The sequence below is a fragment of the Colletotrichum phormii genome (genome assembly GCF_030913505.1).
Source record: "Colletotrichum phormii strain CBS 102054 chromosome Unknown BDP81scaffold_14, whole genome shotgun sequence".
NCBI lineage: Eukaryota > Fungi > Ascomycota > Sordariomycetes > Glomerellales > Glomerellaceae > Colletotrichum > Colletotrichum phormii.
Window position 1 is genome coordinate 352,235 of NW_026851456.1, and position 17,261 is coordinate 369,495.

Consider the following 17,261-nt stretch of genomic DNA (forward strand, 5'->3'; position numbering starts at 1 on the left):
TGAGATATCGACCCGACTATCACTCTTAGAGGTAGTTAGTCCTGGTCATTTTTGATTTTATCCTGCGGAAAGGTGTCTCCGCTGCATAGTAGAAGACTCAACTAATTCAGAATGAGAACATAAAAGACGGAAGTGGTTTTGCTTGGGGCGCGGGGTGTGGGTTGTTATCATAAGGTAAGACCAATGGCTTGATTACGCGGGCTCTCACATCTAACACCATTGAGACCATTAAGCACGTCATTATTGGCCTGCCGGTCAACGGCGCAGACAAGGGACAACTGCAGCGGGTACTCCGCTATTATCACTTGAAATCTTTTGGAAGACTCAGCTGCCAGCTCTATTTTCCACCCTAGATCAAGCTGGCATCGGCACAACTCAATTTTCATACGACTTTAGGCCGGCTTGAGCCAAACTCATCGAGTCTGGACACACCACACCCTCATGCCAGCCACGCGCCCCACCCGCATCCCTTTCTTTGGGTAGACCCCCGCGCCATAATCAGGATGTCGGCCAACTCCCGGTAGGGTCTTTTCATATGTAGCCACTCTAACCACGAGGTCCCCCGGAAAAAAGAGTTCGTTTGGTGTTGTCGGATGCTCCCCGACTTCCGGGAATGCTCGGCGGGCGGGACTCTTCCCTCAAATACAGGTATGGCTTATGGTCGATTCGCATGGCACAAGTCCGAGATACTCTGGCGCAATAGATAGTGAGGTTGGATTTTGACAGGCAGGGGGGTCTGCAGCCGGCAACAATTCTGCAAATATTTATCGACCAGACCCAGGGACTTGGATGATCTTGGAATAGAGTTTCTAGTGTTCAACTTGGTTCTTTGAGTTCTTTCGAGTCAACTTGAAGATAGTTGGACAAAAAAGGGTGTTCACAAGTGTCTGTCAACTATGGCGACAGCAGACAATACCGTCCCCAGGAAGAAATGGTGGAAGATCCAGTGGTACTCCGACGATGACACCCCTGAAGAGCGCATGCTCATCATCAAACTCGACCTCATCGTCGTTCCCTACGCAGTTCTGGCGTACTGGGTCAAGTACATTGGTAAGACAACAGTCTTTTTCTTCCATCTACCTATCGCCAGCTTGCTAACACATTCCAATAGATCAAGCAAACTTGAGTACGTCTACGATCGCTACCCCGATTTTTGATGCCATGCTAATCCAACCAGATAATGCCTACGTCGGGGGTATGAAGGAGGAGCTCGGCTTCAAAGGAAACGAACTCGTTGAACTCCAGACGATGTACACAGTCGGTGCAGTTGTTGGCATGGTGCCCTTCATGTTCTTATTCACCTACATTCCCATGTACTGGACGATACCCGCAATGGATATCCTTTGGGGTCTCTTCACCCTGCTGCAATACCGAGCAAACTCGTTTGGGGAGCTGGCGGCTTACCGCTTTATGGTAGGCTTCTTCGAAGCAGCTTTCTTCCCCGCCATGCACTACGTATTCGGTAGGAACTATCAGTGTCAGCCCTTTTGTTGAGGGAACATCAAAAGCTGACCTCGACACAGGCTCCTGGTATCGCGGACACGAAATCGCACGACGAGGCGGCATCTTCTACACCGGACTCAATCTCGGCACCCTAACAGCAGGCCTCATCGCAGCCGGAGCATCGCACCGCCTCGAAGGCGTCAACGGAATGGCAGGCTGGCGCTGGATGTATATCATCTGCGCAATCATCACTGTCCCCGTCGGTGTTCTTGGATACTTTCTCCTCCCGGGGACTGTAGAGCAACCGAACCGCTGGATCCTCAACGACCACGATATCAAGATTGCAAAGTCGCGCCTCGAGCGCGGTGGGCATGTCACCCGCGGCAAGTTCAAGCTCGGACATCTCAAGCAGATCTTCCTTAGCCCTCAGTTCTGGACTGTTGTGCTTGTCGATGTGCTGTTTTGGAACGCTGGTATCCATAAGAGCACGGGAAGCTTCCTGCTGTGGATCAAGAGCCTGGGTCGCTACAGTCCGGCACAGGTCAATGAGATGGGGACCATTGCGCCAGCTTTGGGAATCCTCTACAACATTGTGGCGTGCTTCCTGTCTGACTTGGTACTTGGTCCCGCGTGGGCCATTACCTTTTCCTCGCTATGGAATGTCACAGGCCTGATTATGCTCGTGGTCTGGGACGTACCCGAGGGTGCCAAGTGGTTCGCCTTCTCGACGATGTATTGGTCCAACGCGCTTTCCAGCGTCCTGCATGGCTGGGTCAACACCATCCTCAGAGACTCTCCGGAACAGCGATCATTCACCCTCGTCATGATCACCATTATTGCCCAGTCATCAACAGCCTGGACACCACTGTTGACGTTCCCGACTGTCGAGTCTCCAAGCTATCCTAAAGGATTCTCATTCTGTCTGGGGTGTGCTGTTGCGCTTATCGTTGCGACGCACGTTCTCGATGTTTATATCAAACGCAAAGAGTAGGTCTTGCTCCACAACTTCAGGAGAATGGACAATCTCACATGTGCATAACAGGAAAGCGAAACATGCGCAACTCGAAAGCGGTAGCAGCCATGGAGGCAGCTATGTCGATGCTCCTGCAGACGCTAGCGGGAAGACAACAAATGCTGAAGTGACGGCAGTGGTCAATACTTCAGAAGAGTCCATAGCACGACACTGAACGGACAACACATTGATGGGAGGAGTTCACCCATGGTACAATGGTACCGTAGAGTTCAGATGTTGATAATTTGTATTTAGTTGTGGGAAATGTGTGCTATCTAGCTATCATGAGTGCATCATTATTGTCAAAAATTAATATCCACGAAGCATGCATATAGAGATCATTGTTGTCGATAGCTCTGAAAAGTGAGTTTACCACTCGCTCTTAAGCCATTGTAATCCTTCGCTGTCATAAGGGGTAGGAACGTGCTCGCGACATTGATGGGTCCAAAGGGTTATATTAGTGTCTTGCAACTTCATGGTCAAGGTGTTCATGGCGATGTACGGTGGTGGCAGGCTTCTCAAATTTTCTCCCCATCTCCAGTCGCTGTCCCAAGACTCTTAGACTGCGGCGCATAGCGTCGAGTACAAGGCTGAGGTAATTCAGGTGAACAATCCGCAACGGTTGCTAGGGCAGCCACCATCCACATCACCAACGTCGCACCTTCCTCAGGTTTACCCAGCCACATCACAAACTTTTCATCCGATGACCTTTGTTTACTACCTGAATACACAACAAGTCCTCATATACCCCTCCAACCCAATTCCTGTCACCAGCACAGCAGGCGCCCCCTAGGCCTGGGGTCAGGTCAAACTGTGGCGTGGTGGTGGAATGGTTAATGGTCAACACCAATTATCTTCGCCAACCAGCCTACTCGACGACAGGCTTAGCGACCGAGTTCGAATCCCAGCATGAGCACCAAGAGATGTAACCCCCAGTCCAGCACCGTGGGGGTGAACTCTTTTGCCTTTTTGACCTTTTGATTTTCATCCTATTCGTCTTTTTTGTATGTCGCGCTAATGATTTTCTTCTATAAAGTGAATATCCTGAAAAATACGTGACACGCGATGGGAGAAGTATTGACGTTGAGAATTGTCGTGATAGTATCAAGTCCTTGATGTCTCACCGAGACCACGTGGCCTTGGTGAGGCAACCGCTGAGCATCACCCATGGTGGGTCCCACTTGACCGACAGTATTTCGGAACGATCCCGGCCTGTACTTCATAATCGATGTGTATCAATCAGCGAATGACTCTATGGACTCTGTGACAAGGATCAAGTCGCCGTAGTCGATGATTGTCGTTGCATTTGTAGCATTCGCACTTCCGACAGTATCAATCTATCCAGAGTTCTTGAGGCAGACCATCCCATCGAGTCCACACTTAGCCGGAGGATCCCGCTTAGTATCTCGAAAATCCTCTATTAAGTAATTACTGTTCCATTGAGGTGCTGAACCGCTGACCGTGTCTCGAGGTACCAAAGAAACGCCTTACGTAAAGATGAAGATAGTCGAAGAGATGGGGAAGAAGGAAAGGTACCCTCTCCGAGGAGGCAGATACAACGGAAAATAATGGTAAGTGTTGGTATACACGTCAGCAGGGCAACCGTACGGTTGGAACGAAGGGTCAACAATGATCTATTATTGCTGCGTATGGAGGTGGAAGGAGGAGGTTGTGGGCAGAGCCCACGATCTCTCAGAAGTGGTAAGTAAGTGAAAGGGCCATTTGTAAGTGCCCATACCACCTTCCAGATCCACCCTTTCTGCCGACTGCTCAGAGATCCAACAGTAAGGTAGAAAAAAGTAGGAAGCATTATGTTTAAGTAATCATCCCAAACCTGTTTACCTAGAATGGGCTGAATGACTTGAAATGGTAAATGAGGCATTGAGCCTTGGAGACACTGAGGAGGAGATGGGCCTGCCTTGGCCAAGCCTAAATGCTGATCTGCAAGACCTTTGAAAGATTGAATGATACTCTATGAAATTGAACGTTCTGGAGTGAGGAAGTGTCAAAAGACTCGGACCCGAGCGACGCCTTCAGGGGCACTAGGTTTGTAGGGGCTAGCACATGTAAGTACATGAGCCTTCCCCTGTGAAGATTACATGTACAAAACACGAAAATGAGAAACACATCGGCTGTTCTGAGGCCTACATAATCCATCCTACACGTAATAAAAAGTTCAACATGATACAAACCCCTTTAATTCCGCAAAAGAGACGTCTGTTGTTCCAGAGAGAAGGAATAACACCACGTAACGAAAAAGTACATGTACCTACAAGTAATACATGTGCAGCATGCCCTTATCCACCACGTTCTCCAGTCCCAGTGCAAGTTGCGTACCCCGTTTGTCGAGTCGCTCTTGTTGGCTTTGGCTGAGGGGAGCTAGGCACTTGATGGCTACTGCTGTTACGCTGCGTGCATTCGCTAACTCATCCTGGAACATTTTCTGGCAGTTGGCGCAAGCCGAGTTTTGTATCTTGATTGCAGCCAGATGGTCCACAATCTGCTTAACCTTCCCAGAAAATGTAACAGGCAGCTGTGAGTCCCATATGTTGAAAGAGTCTGTGATGCCGGCAATAACCAAGGAACCGACGCCGGTTGGAATGCAGAATTTCATACAATTATCCTTCAGTCGTGCTGATGGATTTTGGGTCAAAGGGTTGGCTTTGATTCTCATCTGTGACAGAATACGGCAATACGGTCTGACGGTAGATTCTATCATCAGTATCCGAGCACGAGAGATGGTTTCTAGCATTGCGTGAAATGTATTAGCATGAAGTCTCTCCGGACAAAGACATAGTTATGTCTTTGCTGTGCAAATAGTGTTGAGGTAGAGAGAGCCAGCGTATTACCTGAAAATTTATCTTCGCTCACGCCCCTGAAAAAGTCGAGGGGAATCATCGGAATATGAGTCGCATAGCGATGTCCAGGTGTCCAGTGTGTCCGTGAGGGTCCAAACTGCACCGCCCTTTCAGAGTTTTCGTTATCGAGAGACTGAAATGACACGCCTTCGGCTATTTGGACAACCATGTCGCGGTACAACAAGGTATCGCCCATTTCCCAGGCGATCCAGAGTACATATGGCTCGTCCATCTTCATGCGCACCGCATTCAGCCAATGCATTTCCCAGGGTCGCAGAAGAGACAGTGTGTCGTATTCGTTACAGAGGACGAGAAAGTTATGAAGCCTGTTGATTTCCAGACTGAACGGCACCTTTTCGAAGCGGCTTCACCTCCTCGATCCCGTCCTCTGGCAACTCAATGATCCAGTCTTTTGCCTTTTTCTTCTCAGCTGCTTCGCCTTCGCTTGCTTCGCCTTCGGTGGCGCTTCCAGTTTCTGTCTTCTTGTCTGCAATTTGTGGACGGGACTCCTTCCATGCGCCGTAGAGCATTTTGGCGAAGACTGGACAGGCCCGGGCTAGCGATCTTGAACATACCCGGAGCGGCACTGGTGGGGTGCCGACGTGCAAGTATAAATCGCCGCGTTCATCAAAGATGACGAGCTCCGGCAGCGGGGGCTGCGGACTCTTTGGTAATTTTGGAAGTTCCACGAGTTGGTTGGGTTGTGCCATTGCCGGGTTTGGCCGCGGAGAACGAGAAGATGCTTTTCTCGACCTTCGGCAATATGCTAGGCGCCTGACCGTCTGCCATTTTGGGTTAAGAATAAATCGCCAAACGTTCTTCTTTGACTGGGTTCTGGCTGTACGTGTGTTGCAGATACTGATTGCTTTGAGTGTTAATTTCAAAGTTGCCTTGCGAAAGATGAAAAACCGAATCTGGCGTTCCCCTGTTTTCCTCCTAGGTAGGTTGACACGGAGACGTAATTTCCGGGCTTTAGCCGACTATTATTGCTTTTTCCTCTAGTTATCTCTGTTCAAGTTAGTAGATTGGAATACATGTAACTCCGATCTGGCATCTGGAGGAAGAAGGACCGTCTAGTTTATCTAAATTTCAAGAGAAAGCTTCTTGAAAGGCTCGCAACACCTTAAATTAATATGCCACAAAACTGGAAGTGTCAGACTCCCAAAGCAGAACCAAGCCAGCCCAAGTCGGCCGTCTCGGAGCCGAATAAGCGGGGCCGACTTACTCAGGCTCCAAGGCAAGATGCCTTGTGAAGGACTTTCAATTCTATCAACTCAACTCTCTAATATTCACAACGGTTTCTTTTGACGTTGAAGATTTTCATTTATCATCCAGATTCGAAATATTTACTCCAGACAATTGAACCACTAACCTTTGTCTGAAGTTATGTCTCTAAGCAGGCATCATGCCGCAAGACTCATCCCATGCCACTCACCCTATCTTATTCCCAGTAAGCAAGTGAACATGAACGAGACATGTTGAGGCTTGCAAACCCATATTGAATAATTACGTCTAGACATGGTGAGCAGTCCCGTGATCAAGGAAAAAATTGGGGAGAGTGACAACTTTTTTGTTCTGCGACAAAAAAGTTGTGCGCCCACTGCAGTCAAGGCCAGAGTTGGGATAAGCAAAGAGGTGTTTCACGCACTTTTGGTCTACCTCTCTATCACCTTGAGAACGTGACCTGGTCGCATGACCAGCTTACTGAGACGATCGCGCCGAATTGATGCCGCCAGTGCCGAATCTCAAGACCGCGGGGAATTGTGGGGTTAGTGCCGGCTTACGGGTCGGGAGGTCCACCAGGTGCCGGCCCAGTGACCGGGAGCTGCTGACATGCACTGTCATGAAGCAAGATGCTCTTTGGTAATGAGAAGTCGACTACATGAATCATGAGGCTTTTCCCATGACGCGCTTTGTCTGAATTTTCTCAATCGTCAGATTCTTCCATCCCTTTTTTTTTTCTTCTATTGCAACCCTATGTCGATGCCACGCACTCGTCCAGTCCAATCCGCACACTCACCCCCACACCAAAAGAGATTTCACCTTCAGGATCACGGTCCCCCCTTGCACTTTTAACCCCAACCAATCAGACTCCGAATCACATCCAACCTAGGGAGTTATTTGCCTTGGCTTAGGCGCCTCACCCGCACTAAAGCCGTGTTGGCAAGGTGCCATCGAGCCTTTTTCACATGCCCTTTTAATCCCCCAATGTGGACGAATAGCCAGTCAGAGAAGAACTCTTCGGGCTGGCTGATTGATGTGTTCCCTGAAACTGGCCTTGTTTGGACACAAGTAATGTCAGGTGCATAGAGGGTTATGCCCAAGAACCCCATCTTTCCCCCTTTTCCCAAGAGGAAGAGTGACTGGCTAAGACACTGAGCCTGTCAAAAGCGCAGCTGTCCACATTTGCTACCTCGTGCAGTCTTTTGGAGCCTGCAACGTCACCTTTCCAACACCAAGCACTTGGTCTATCGCGCCGAACACGACAAGAAGTAAAAGGGGGGCAACAACTAATGTTCGCAGTGCAGGTGTCTAGATCTTGCAGCTTACTAGACTGATTTGCACAACTGCCGCTAGCGCGGTGGCGTTCAGGTACCGCCATTCCCATATGTCCTCGCTGGGCCCGTCGCACAAAGGTCACCAATATCTCTCGCCTGATGTCTCTCCGTGAGTCTTGGGGTCCTTCTGCAAAATCACTGGACGTGACGAAAACGATATCCCGCTTGGCGACGGATCCACCTCCAAGACCCCAAGACCGTAGACGAGAAGGGAGTCAATATGACAATTGCAAAGGTCTGCAGAAGCGAAGCAGGCCCAGACCTTGAAATCATCTGCGGGTTCCTGAGGGTCTCCTCTGCCATGGATCAGGGAGGGCGGCCGAATGCCACTTCCCGCGTGGCCGTCGCCATGGTCAGTATGTCGAGCCCACAACCAACCACAACCGCAAGAAACGCCTTGGGGCCGCGCCGCTGGTACCGATCCCTTTACATCCCCGTGGCCCCCTCCTCTCCGTCCGCGGGGCACATTTTAAAGCCTTGCCATCTCCCGTCACCGATTGGCAGATGCCCGAGATGAAACGAAGCCTCTCCCGAGAGGGGGCCAGGTGGTAAAAAGCCACCCCAGTCCTCCCGGTGTTTCCTAGAACAGGGACATACTCGGTACAGTTGGTCCTTCTTGACTTCTATTGGCCACCCTTAAGGAGCCTTAATCTTTCTTTTCTCCCCAAACTACATGTATGCACGTTTGTCAAGCCAGCCACAAGTCTCTGCGCTCCGCTTATGCGCCCGCCTCATCTCGGAATATTGGCCGTGCCAACCGCGATTTACAGACTGGCCGGGCCGTGATCGTGCACACTTGAGCGCAAGGGGGACACCACCGTCCGAGATATTGGAGCCACCGAGGCTGTGGATGTGTGTCCCGCGGCGGACTATGTCTCAGAGGAGCACGCTTCCTCCGTCCATCGCTCTTACACCGCGTGGTGCACCCATTCTCGTGGGCTTGGGGCACGGTCTTTGATGTGAGTAGCGGGACGTACATGTGCCATCTGATATTCTAGACCGGACACCCAAGTCCGACTTTCCCTACCCTGTGCAACACTAGACGACGGAGAGAGCACAGGGGGTAAGCATATATGAACCAGACTACCATCCACCCTCCTTGAGACCTCCGTTCTCTGCTGAAGATTGGACGCAGCTCTGAGACCCAGGGACTCTTTTCATTAAACAGGAAAGAAAAAAGGGACAACTCGCCTCCCCGTAGCCCACCGGGCAGCGGTGACTTCGGTTCAGTAACACTACGCTGTGCAGATGCAGGTTCTAGATTCAACATGCGGGTTGCTCCCGCCGTTGATGTGGCCCTGCCGCCCTTCTTTGTTGCAAGGGCTGGGCAGAAGAGACCCTTGGTCCTTGGCCAACGCGGCACGCATCGTTCAATGTTACATCTGCATGCTCACACTTGGGCTTTCCCCTATTGTATATATACAGTAAGTCCCATGATGAATGCTTCCCGTCCTGTCCTCATGGTCCTTCAACCCGCTCCTCGTGCAACCACACCCCGACGACAACATCCACCATCGTGATCTAGTGCCCCTCCCCAAGACATGCCTTTCCTTTCCGAATAGCTACAGTCTCTCTTCTCTTATAAACCTTCTTCATCACAGTCCTTTCAGTTTCACTTTGGATAAGTAGTTTGCTTCAAACTCTATTCACTCCTTGAAGTCACTTTGCAAACCAGACATCTAGAACACCAACTACGTTCCTTAGCTCCAAGAGCTTTGCATCATCGCAACAATGTACTCAAAGTCCATCCTGTCAAACCTCCTCCTCCTCCTCCCAGCCGCCACCCGGGCCTGGGACTCTCCCAACTACTCCGGCCTCACCCGCCTCTGGCAAGACAGCTTCCCCGGCGCCTCAGGCGACCCCATCAACACCGGTAACTGGAACATCATCACCAACCTCCACGTCAACAACGAGATCCAGGAATACGCAACCTCCCGCTCTAACCTCCAAATCTCAGGCGGCGGCACCGTCCAAATCGTGCCCCAAAAGGACGGCAACGGCGCCTGGACCTCGGGCCGCATAGAGTCTCGCTACGTCTTCACCCCCGCCGCCGGCCGCCTCACCGTCGCCGAGGCCCAGATCCGCTTCGGCGACAACGCCATCGCCAACAAGAAGGGCATCTGGCCCGCCTTCTGGATCCTCGGCGACGCCATCCGCAACGGCGTCAGCTGGCCTCGCTGCGGCGAGCTCGACATTCTTGAGACTGTCAACGGGCAGCTGACGGGGTACGGCACTGTTCACTGCGATATCCTCCCCGGCGGTGCGTGCAACGAGCCCAACGGCATCGGCGGGAACATTGGTATCCCGGACCAGGGATGGCACACGTGGCGTCTGCAGATTGATCGTCGGTCCGGCAACTGGCAGACGGAGACGATTACATGGTTCCGTGACGGGCAGCAGTTTCATCAGATTAGCGGTGCTAGAATCGGGAGTGAGGGTATCTGGAATACTCTGGCACGCGCGCCGTTGTTTTTCATTTTAAATGTTGCCGTCGGAGGTAACTGGGTAAGTCGATGCCTTTGTAGATTTCGTATAAAGACCGTTTGACTGACTGTTTACAGCCCGGAAACCCGGATGGCTCTACCATTGGCGGCTGGGGAAGCATGATGGAGACCGCCTATGTTGCCGTCTACCGTTCCACTTAATCTAGCCCTTCATCAGTTGGGCCCCTGAACCCATATCGAATATCGTCTTGTTGCTGCTCCTGCAACTACGCCGTTCGCTGTACATATGCAACCAGCATACTTAGATACCCCTTGTCATTCTTATGGCATATGCACACACCCACGCTCGCTAGATAATCTCCATAATCTCAAAGTCAATATCAATCATCATACCATCTGCATGGTTTTTCTAGATAATGCATTGCTTAGCTTCATTTGACTTGTACATGTAATTTTCATGGCTCATAACAACTTATCTCTCCTGACCTAGATACCCTGAGTCCTGTAAATGACCTATAAGTAATCTACCTACAGGAGGTACAACGGCAAGAATGTCCGTGCTCCGATAAAAAGTCTCTACTCATAAAACACCAAGCATCTAACCTCTATGCTTTGTCTTCCCTTCGCATCTGCGGGGGTATTGGGGTCAATGAAGGCCGTGTGAGGCGTGTAATCGGCCCGTCCCGGCTTGCCGCCAGGCTGGCCCTGGCTCCTCGAGTCGAAGCACTTGATGAACATGGCTTCATCAGGGGTCATATCTTTGGCGTAGTACAGCTTGTGCTTGTCGCTTGGTGCAACAGAAAAAGTCTCGCCTAAATGGTTTTAGCAAAGAAACACATTTCTTATAGAATCGGCCAGGCTGTACTCACCCTTGACATCGTAATTCACCGTCGACCGCGCCAAAGCCGGATCGGGAAGCACTTCCTTGCCCCGATCGTCGTCTTCGGTATCCGTCCGTCTGGGGTAAAGCAAATCCACAGCGATCAGATCCTTGGGCTCCGTCGTCCGCCAGTCAATCACCGCAAGCGGGAAATCACTCGCCGGGTGCCCAATCGGTCTCCAGACGTTGATAATCTGGTACCGCCCCTTGACCAGCTCATCCGCCTCGCTCCCCGGAACATGCCTTCTCACGCGAGCTTCTGCCGCACCGGGCGTCTGGTCAACATGCACCTGCTGCACCGGCTGTCTGGGGCTGTTCTTCTCCCTCCTCCGAATCGTGTGGTCGAAAGTCACAACCTTCTTCACGCCGGGCAGCTTATCCCGCAAGAGGGACTCAACTTCAGCATAGTAGCCGCTCCTCACCGCGTTATCGTCGGTGAAGTCCTTCTCTTTGGCCGGGGAGTTGTACACGGCGAACCCGGAAACGTCGGTGCCGAACTCTTCCGCCGACTCGCGGATGTTGACTACGGAGCGGCGGCGCTCGAGCCGGCTGAAGGAGGTTACATCCGTGTCGACCTTGGCCCAGGGCTTGCTGTCGTACAGAGTCGCCGGGTCCAGATAGCGGAAGTTGCCGGTGGTCATTGTTGCGAGGGATCTGCTGTGGATGATGCGGGGAACGATGGTGTTTCTAAGACTGGGTTTGACAAATGTGAGAATTGGGAATCGACGTAAGATTGTGTTCATAATAATACTTTCAGACAATGTCAAATTGCAGGGCTGATGTTGAAATACACAACGCCGTGCGGGGGACCGGGGGATGTGAGTTTAAAAGCAGCGCTCGAAGGGCGTAGGTGAGGCACGAATGAGACGACTGGATGATTGCATCACCACGCAACCCGCAGCAGTGGCACCATTAGTCATTCAGTATTTCTAAGCCGTTTCTCGCAGTGTCCGTGACCCACACCCGGGCTCGGCATCGATTGTGGGGCCCCTTGATTTCCAATCGCCGACATTCCGCGATCCGAATTGCTGCCGTCCCGAATGACATGCTCTATTCCCGCGGGGTATGCATCGCTCGGCGACGGAAGAGTCAGCACAGCGCACGGCGTTTAGATCATTTGCCCGATTTGCCAGCACACCATCAGCGGCGTTCTGATTTACGCCAAACAGTAGAATGTCAAACAGTACAGAGTGAATGCGTCTTGAACTTGAGCTTCGTAATCACAGGCACGACAAGGTAAGACACTTGCTACTAATAATGGGCACATCGTGTCATATACGACTTCCAGATGACTAGAGAGTTCGGTCAATCGAGCTAGGCAAGTGACGGGTAAAGTTATGGGGAGAAAACCGGGTTGGATGGAAAGACAAGATATTGCTGCCATCGCAAAAAGTCAAAAGGAAATCAATCCCACCTAGGCGGGCGCTAACGTTTTCCGAAACCGAGAATCGAACTCGGGGCTATGCCTAACCTCTCGCAGGATGAGAGGGCATCATGTTGGCCACTACACCATATCGGATGTTGTTGAATTTACCAGGCTAGCAATGAGCAAATGGACCGATTGCTGTTGTGCGTATCCACAGCGGGGACGCAATCATTCCGACTACCTTACCCTAACGACCCCGCAAGGTCTTGATACATGTAGCTACGAGTACCAATGACAGCAGATCATCCAAGAGCCCTGCTAGTTCATATCACTAAGAACTGGTGCAGAGAATCCGTATCGACATAGATCGGTAAAGCATGAAAAGACGCATTGTTTCTGTTGGAACAGCAAAGGCTGATAAGGAGTAATAGGCAGGTACCATGGGCTGGCTGGCACCTGCCCTGGGCGAAGTGGGACAACTGGCTTAGTCATCACGGCCGGATAAAGGTGGGGCAACCACCCAGGCCGTCACTACCTACTTCGACCGACTCCTGCCTACAATGTAAGATAGAACAACAACAAGAAGAACAAGCAATAGGATCACCAACAGACGAGTGATAATTGCTACCACTATTTGTCGTATACGACCCCGTGAACCAACAGTTTCTATCCGCATGTGGGTACACGTACTCAGTGTCGCCATGCTTACATGTAGACCTCGCTCACCTGAGAGCAAACCAGAGTGTCATCCATAGGCTTTGGCAACTGTGCATCTCAATACACAACAGACCATTTCACATGCCCCGAGTCCTCCCGCCTACTGATTCTAACCCTTAATTCCGGCCCGGGCTCTGGCCTCCCTATGCCAGTCGTTGCCCAGGGCACCTTTGCTTTTGGCATCCGAATAGGGCCGCCGTCCATCCCCTTGAGGTCAACTTTGAGTATCGATTGCGCAGCAATGCCTAGAAGAAGTCCATTTGCAAGATGACGGCCGGGGCTATCACATGAACGGTCAGTATGGCTCATCCACCAAAGAGAAACCATCCACATACCAAATATGCTTGCCCCCTCCAAAGGGGAGAAAACCAGGTGGTGACGACGTATTGTAGCCCAAGTTCAGAAATCGGTCGCCTTGCCAACTTTCAGGTTCGTCGTCCCATACTTTCGCATCGCTATGGAGAATACTAAGCGGCATCTGGACGTTGTTCCCTTTCTTGAGGAGGTACGAGCGGTCGCCGTTTGATATTGTCGTGTCTGTCATGACCGTTCGGGTAATGTTGTCAACAATGTTGCACCGCTCTGTCTCTTGCGCGCACGACAGCAGTAGAGGGCAATGCTCCTTGATTTTCCCTAGATGAAGCGTCATCTCGACCCCGTTCTCATCAGTTTGGTTCTCGGTAACCGCTGCACTGAGAAGCTCGTGTCGAATCTTGGCCAAAAGATCTGGCTGACTATAGATATTTGACAGAAGCCAGAAGACTAGCGTAGAAATATTGGCGAGAGCCGTAGCTAGAAGAATCTCAATTTTGGCGCTGTTATGGATGGACATTCCAAACTTCCGTTCTGCGGCGAATCTGTCCCTAGTAAATAGAGGGACTTCGGCGCCAAAGTTCTCTTCATGTCTGATGTATGACTCCAACGCTGCAATGACCTCGGTTCTCGCTTTGAATTCTTTGGAGGCGATGACAGAGGGGGCAACTCCGGGGAAGAGTTTGTGCATGTCATCATGATAGACCCTGCATGTTGAGTATCAGCATAGCTTCAGTGAGGGAACATACACCAGACGTGATGATGACGTAGAAGCGTAGGAGGCGCCTACTTACCAAAAGCTCCGCATCACAGCACTGTCTTCCCAAGGACTCAACTTCCCATAGAAGCCCCCCATTATGGCCCTTGATACTCTGTCTCATGTCCAACAATGAAAGTCTTTCAATTCGAGCTGGTCGAGCGGCATTCTGTTGAGAGAACTAGCTACATTACTGACCCCCGATATCGTTAAATCATTCAAGGAAGGCCCTGTAAGTCCTTTGTAGAGAACTTTAAAGATGGCGGTACGAAACTCCGGGTTCGTCCACAACTCCAACCCATGGCCTTCCATGCCTACCAAAGTTCGCACAAAGGTGTCAATTAGGGGCTCGAAGCTAAGCGTCCGTTTCTGGAAGATTGATGATGCCAATTGCGGTGAAGATGCTATGTAAAGCTTGCTTCCAAGGATGGGCAGCGAGTATGCCGTCATATTGAACTTCTCACTAGTAACTTGTCAGCCCACTATCAAGTTGCACCTTAGTCGCTCGTCCAGCTTGATCATTTGCTAAACTTTCGGGCTGGATGGCTTAAGAGTCAAGACTTACTGGTTCTTGACATGCTGTTTGTATCCCATCTGAATTAGATCAATCAAATGACCTATGAGAGGTATCTTTGGCCGCAGAGTAGGGGGCTCTTGCAAGTCTAGGACCGTCGGCCAGAGAACCTTGCGGACAAGGAATAGGACCAGAAAACAAGCCACAGGAAACCATATTATTGGGCTTTCGTCTAACTTGCTTGTTAGCATCTTGAATGGGGGCTTCTTTCTCTATTTCCGTTCCCTCAACTTCGGTTGAACATTCGAGTCATCGTGCATTCGAGAGCAAATTTGAGCATTCTCTTCCAGCTTCTTAAGTATGCTCTTCTTCGGGCCCATTGACGCATGCAGCATATGATTCCGTTATCATCAGCTGCATCAAATTTGCAATTGACTCCGCCACGTCTAATCATCGATGGTTCATTGCATTATCGTAACAGCCTCACGTTTCTAACTGCAGTGCAGTAAACCTCCTCCTGGAGACGTACGTCGAGCTGCAGCGCTAACGTACAGTAAGCAAGCAATATTGTCGTGAAAAACTACAAGCACCAATCAGGTCAGCAACTAACTTGCAGGTGATTTGAGCTGAAAACCAGTTCGGTACTAGCACAGTGAAATAATAGACGTGCGGCACGGGGGACGTGAGATTATGTGGTGAGCTTTTAGTACAAGTGTTGACTTGAGTTCTAACTGAGTAATTATGGGAAAGACAAGCGAGGTCTTAGTGGACGGTACGTTAAAGCCCCTGGCCCTCGGGTGTTGCTGACAGCAGGGGCCAGCCTTCAGTTACATCGCTTGTATTACTGTCACACAGATACATACTTGAGGCCTTGAGGGTAAGTCCACGCGGCTTGCATGTGAGACTCTGAGATGATCCAGTATATGCAAGATTAAAATAAACTATTGTTGCTTTAGTTCTGGACGGATGTAGTAAGAAGAAGTATCGAGCAAATATTTCATCGTTATTGGGCACCAACCGTGGTATCAGGACATATTTCGACTCCAATGCGCTTTATCTTACTCGAAACAAAGCCCAATCAAATCGACAATGGCAAAACAGTAAAGAGTATGTTTCTCTTTCGTTTTAAGAGGCAAGAAAGAGGCAAGAGATGCAAAAACAATCAAAAGTAATGACCAACGTGGGGCTCGAACCCACAACCCCCAGATACCCACATCTCGAAGGACGAGAAGATAGAAGTCTGATGCGCTACCATTGCGCCAGCCGGCCAGATGCTGGGATGATATTCTCGGCCAGAAACGCATCCATCTTTCCCCAGCCAGCGGGGTCGCGCAAAAAAGCGCTCCCTGACTCGCCTTGCCCAGGGTGGCGCACATCAAAGCAAACGCGAATTTTGCAAGGACACACGTCGTTCGCCGGCTGGTGGAGCCCTGACGCAATGATTCGCTACTGGGATCAATGCTCCGTCTGATTTTTTTAGTGTTTGCATGCAAATTTCTTCTTTCTGTAAGCGTCCCGCACCCGCTGCTCACATCAAGGCACACAAAAGCACACCCAAGGAAAACCCAAAATTCAGAGACCCCCCAGTGGCGATCCATCGGAGAATGGGGTCTGGCGCGGTTGGAGAAAAACTCACAGAAAGTGTTGGACCTAGTGATGGGGCAAGCGGGTTCGATGTGGGCGTCGGTTCGAGGCAAGCTTCAAGAATGAATGAGAGAAAATTCTTCAGCAAAATTCTTTCTTCTACGGTACCTTGAGTGCTGACGACCGGTTCCAAGGAATATGAAGCAAGCGTAACAGCACAGGTAGGCACGCATAGACGCCGAAACTGTGACGAGCCTCCACTCCTCCGTCTTACACGGAGGAGCAACCAGGAAGTAGATACGAAGTAGAAACATGGAATCTGCCAGATGCTCATGAGACCTCAGAACATGAACGATACACTCTGAGCAGGCTCGGAGCTCCACCAAGCGCGCCGATATTCATCGCTCAGTGCCGCCGGCCAGATGATAGCACGCCGAGCACGCCTTGGTCCTGCCCGTCCGTTCTTCGCCCTTCAAGGTTGGTGTTTGCAAGTCCAGCCAGGCGTGTCACTGTCAGGCCCGCCCCTGGGCAAGTGATCCTGCCTTCCGGGAGCGCCTCCGGCCAGCCCCATCAATCACGTAAGAAAAACCACCTCTTCCGTCGTCCGCAACTTGCCTCTGCCACCCCGGGGGCGCCCTCCAACACACCCCTCCTCCCTCCCCTCCTCTGGATCCGGGTGTCACCGATCCCGATAAGCCCTGGAGCGCGCTCTCTCGGGCTCTACCTCCTAGGCTCCTACGGCTCCTTTCGCACATTCGCATCTTGCGAGACGCCCTATGAACCATCCCAAAACGGGCCGGCTCCGATGTTCGCACA

General features: G+C 51.1%; 8 protein-coding genes and 2 non-coding genes across 10 annotated transcripts; 2 read left to right on the forward strand and 8 right to left on the reverse strand.

The window, feature by feature from the left end:
* Positions 1 to 896: 896 nt before the first annotated feature.
* BDP81DRAFT_377809 (major facilitator superfamily transporter) lies at positions 897 to 2,434 on the forward strand (the record flags this gene model as incomplete). Its single annotated transcript, XM_060586784.1, has 4 exons — positions 897 to 1,050; positions 1,112 to 1,126; positions 1,178 to 1,462; positions 1,524 to 2,434. The coding sequence occupies 4 exons, from the start codon at positions 897 to 899 to the stop codon at positions 2,432 to 2,434; spliced, it is 1,365 nt and encodes a 454-aa protein (XP_060443268.1).
* A 2,096-nt stretch (positions 2,435 to 4,530) lies between these two features.
* On the reverse strand, positions 4,531 to 5,760 carry BDP81DRAFT_51013 (uncharacterized protein). The gene is made up of 2 exons (XM_060595738.1): positions 5,305 to 5,760; positions 4,531 to 5,200 (listed from the first exon to the last, which is right to left on the reverse strand). The coding sequence occupies exons 1-2, from the start codon at positions 5,573 to 5,575 to the stop codon at positions 4,725 to 4,727; spliced, it is 747 nt and encodes a 248-aa protein (XP_060443269.1). The 5' UTR covers positions 5,576 to 5,760; the 3' UTR covers positions 4,531 to 4,724.
* On the reverse strand, positions 5,631 to 6,023 carry BDP81DRAFT_395941 (uncharacterized protein; the record flags this gene model as incomplete). The annotated part of the gene is made up of 1 exon (XM_060588128.1): positions 5,631 to 6,023. One exon carries the CDS (start codon positions 6,021 to 6,023, stop codon positions 5,631 to 5,633), a length of 393 nt encoding a protein of 130 aa, XP_060443270.1.
* Positions 6,024 to 9,602: 3,579 nt separating this feature from the next.
* On the forward strand, positions 9,603 to 10,516 carry BDP81DRAFT_323873 (family 16 glycosyl hydrolase; the record flags this gene model as incomplete). The annotated part of the gene is made up of 2 exons (XM_060584834.1): positions 9,603 to 10,376; positions 10,433 to 10,516. 2 exons carry the CDS (start codon positions 9,603 to 9,605, stop codon positions 10,514 to 10,516), a joined length of 858 nt encoding a protein of 285 aa, XP_060443271.1.
* Positions 10,517 to 10,891: 375 nt separating this feature from the next.
* Positions 10,892 to 11,836, reverse strand: BDP81DRAFT_323707 (methyltransferase; the record flags this gene model as incomplete). The annotated part of the gene is made up of 2 exons (XM_060584819.1): positions 10,892 to 11,127; positions 11,185 to 11,836. The coding sequence occupies 2 exons, from the start codon at positions 11,834 to 11,836 to the stop codon at positions 10,892 to 10,894; spliced, it is 888 nt and encodes a 295-aa protein (XP_060443272.1).
* A 792-nt stretch (positions 11,837 to 12,628) lies between these two features.
* BDP81DRAFT_t224 lies at positions 12,629 to 12,714 on the reverse strand. The gene has a single exon. It is a non-coding gene; the product is annotated as a tRNA-Glu (tRNA).
* An 859-nt stretch (positions 12,715 to 13,573) lies between these two features.
* Positions 13,574 to 14,446, reverse strand: BDP81DRAFT_492737 (prostacyclin synthase; the record flags this gene model as incomplete). Its single annotated transcript, XM_060595337.1, has 2 exons — positions 13,574 to 14,297; positions 14,385 to 14,446. 2 exons carry the CDS (start codon positions 14,444 to 14,446, stop codon positions 13,574 to 13,576), a joined length of 786 nt encoding a protein of 261 aa, XP_060443273.1.
* BDP81DRAFT_51031 (uncharacterized protein) lies at positions 14,384 to 15,254 on the reverse strand. The gene is made up of 2 exons (XM_060595741.1): positions 14,913 to 15,254; positions 14,384 to 14,810 (listed from the first exon to the last, which is right to left on the reverse strand). The coding sequence occupies exons 1-2, from the start codon at positions 15,110 to 15,112 to the stop codon at positions 14,468 to 14,470; spliced, it is 543 nt and encodes a 180-aa protein (XP_060443274.1). The 5' UTR covers positions 15,113 to 15,254; the 3' UTR covers positions 14,384 to 14,467.
* Positions 15,255 to 16,033: 779 nt separating this feature from the next.
* On the reverse strand, positions 16,034 to 16,130 carry BDP81DRAFT_t223. Its single transcript has one exon. It is a non-coding gene; the product is annotated as a tRNA-Arg (tRNA).
* Positions 16,131 to 16,256: 126 nt separating this feature from the next.
* Positions 16,257 to 16,822, reverse strand: BDP81DRAFT_431728 (uncharacterized protein; the record flags this gene model as incomplete). Its single annotated transcript, XM_060590703.1, has 2 exons — positions 16,614 to 16,822; positions 16,257 to 16,559 (listed from the first exon to the last, which is right to left on the reverse strand). Coding segments are annotated over exons 1-2 (331 nt in total), but the record flags the coding sequence as incomplete, so codon positions are not given.
* Between the last annotated feature and the right edge of the window lie 439 nt (positions 16,823 to 17,261).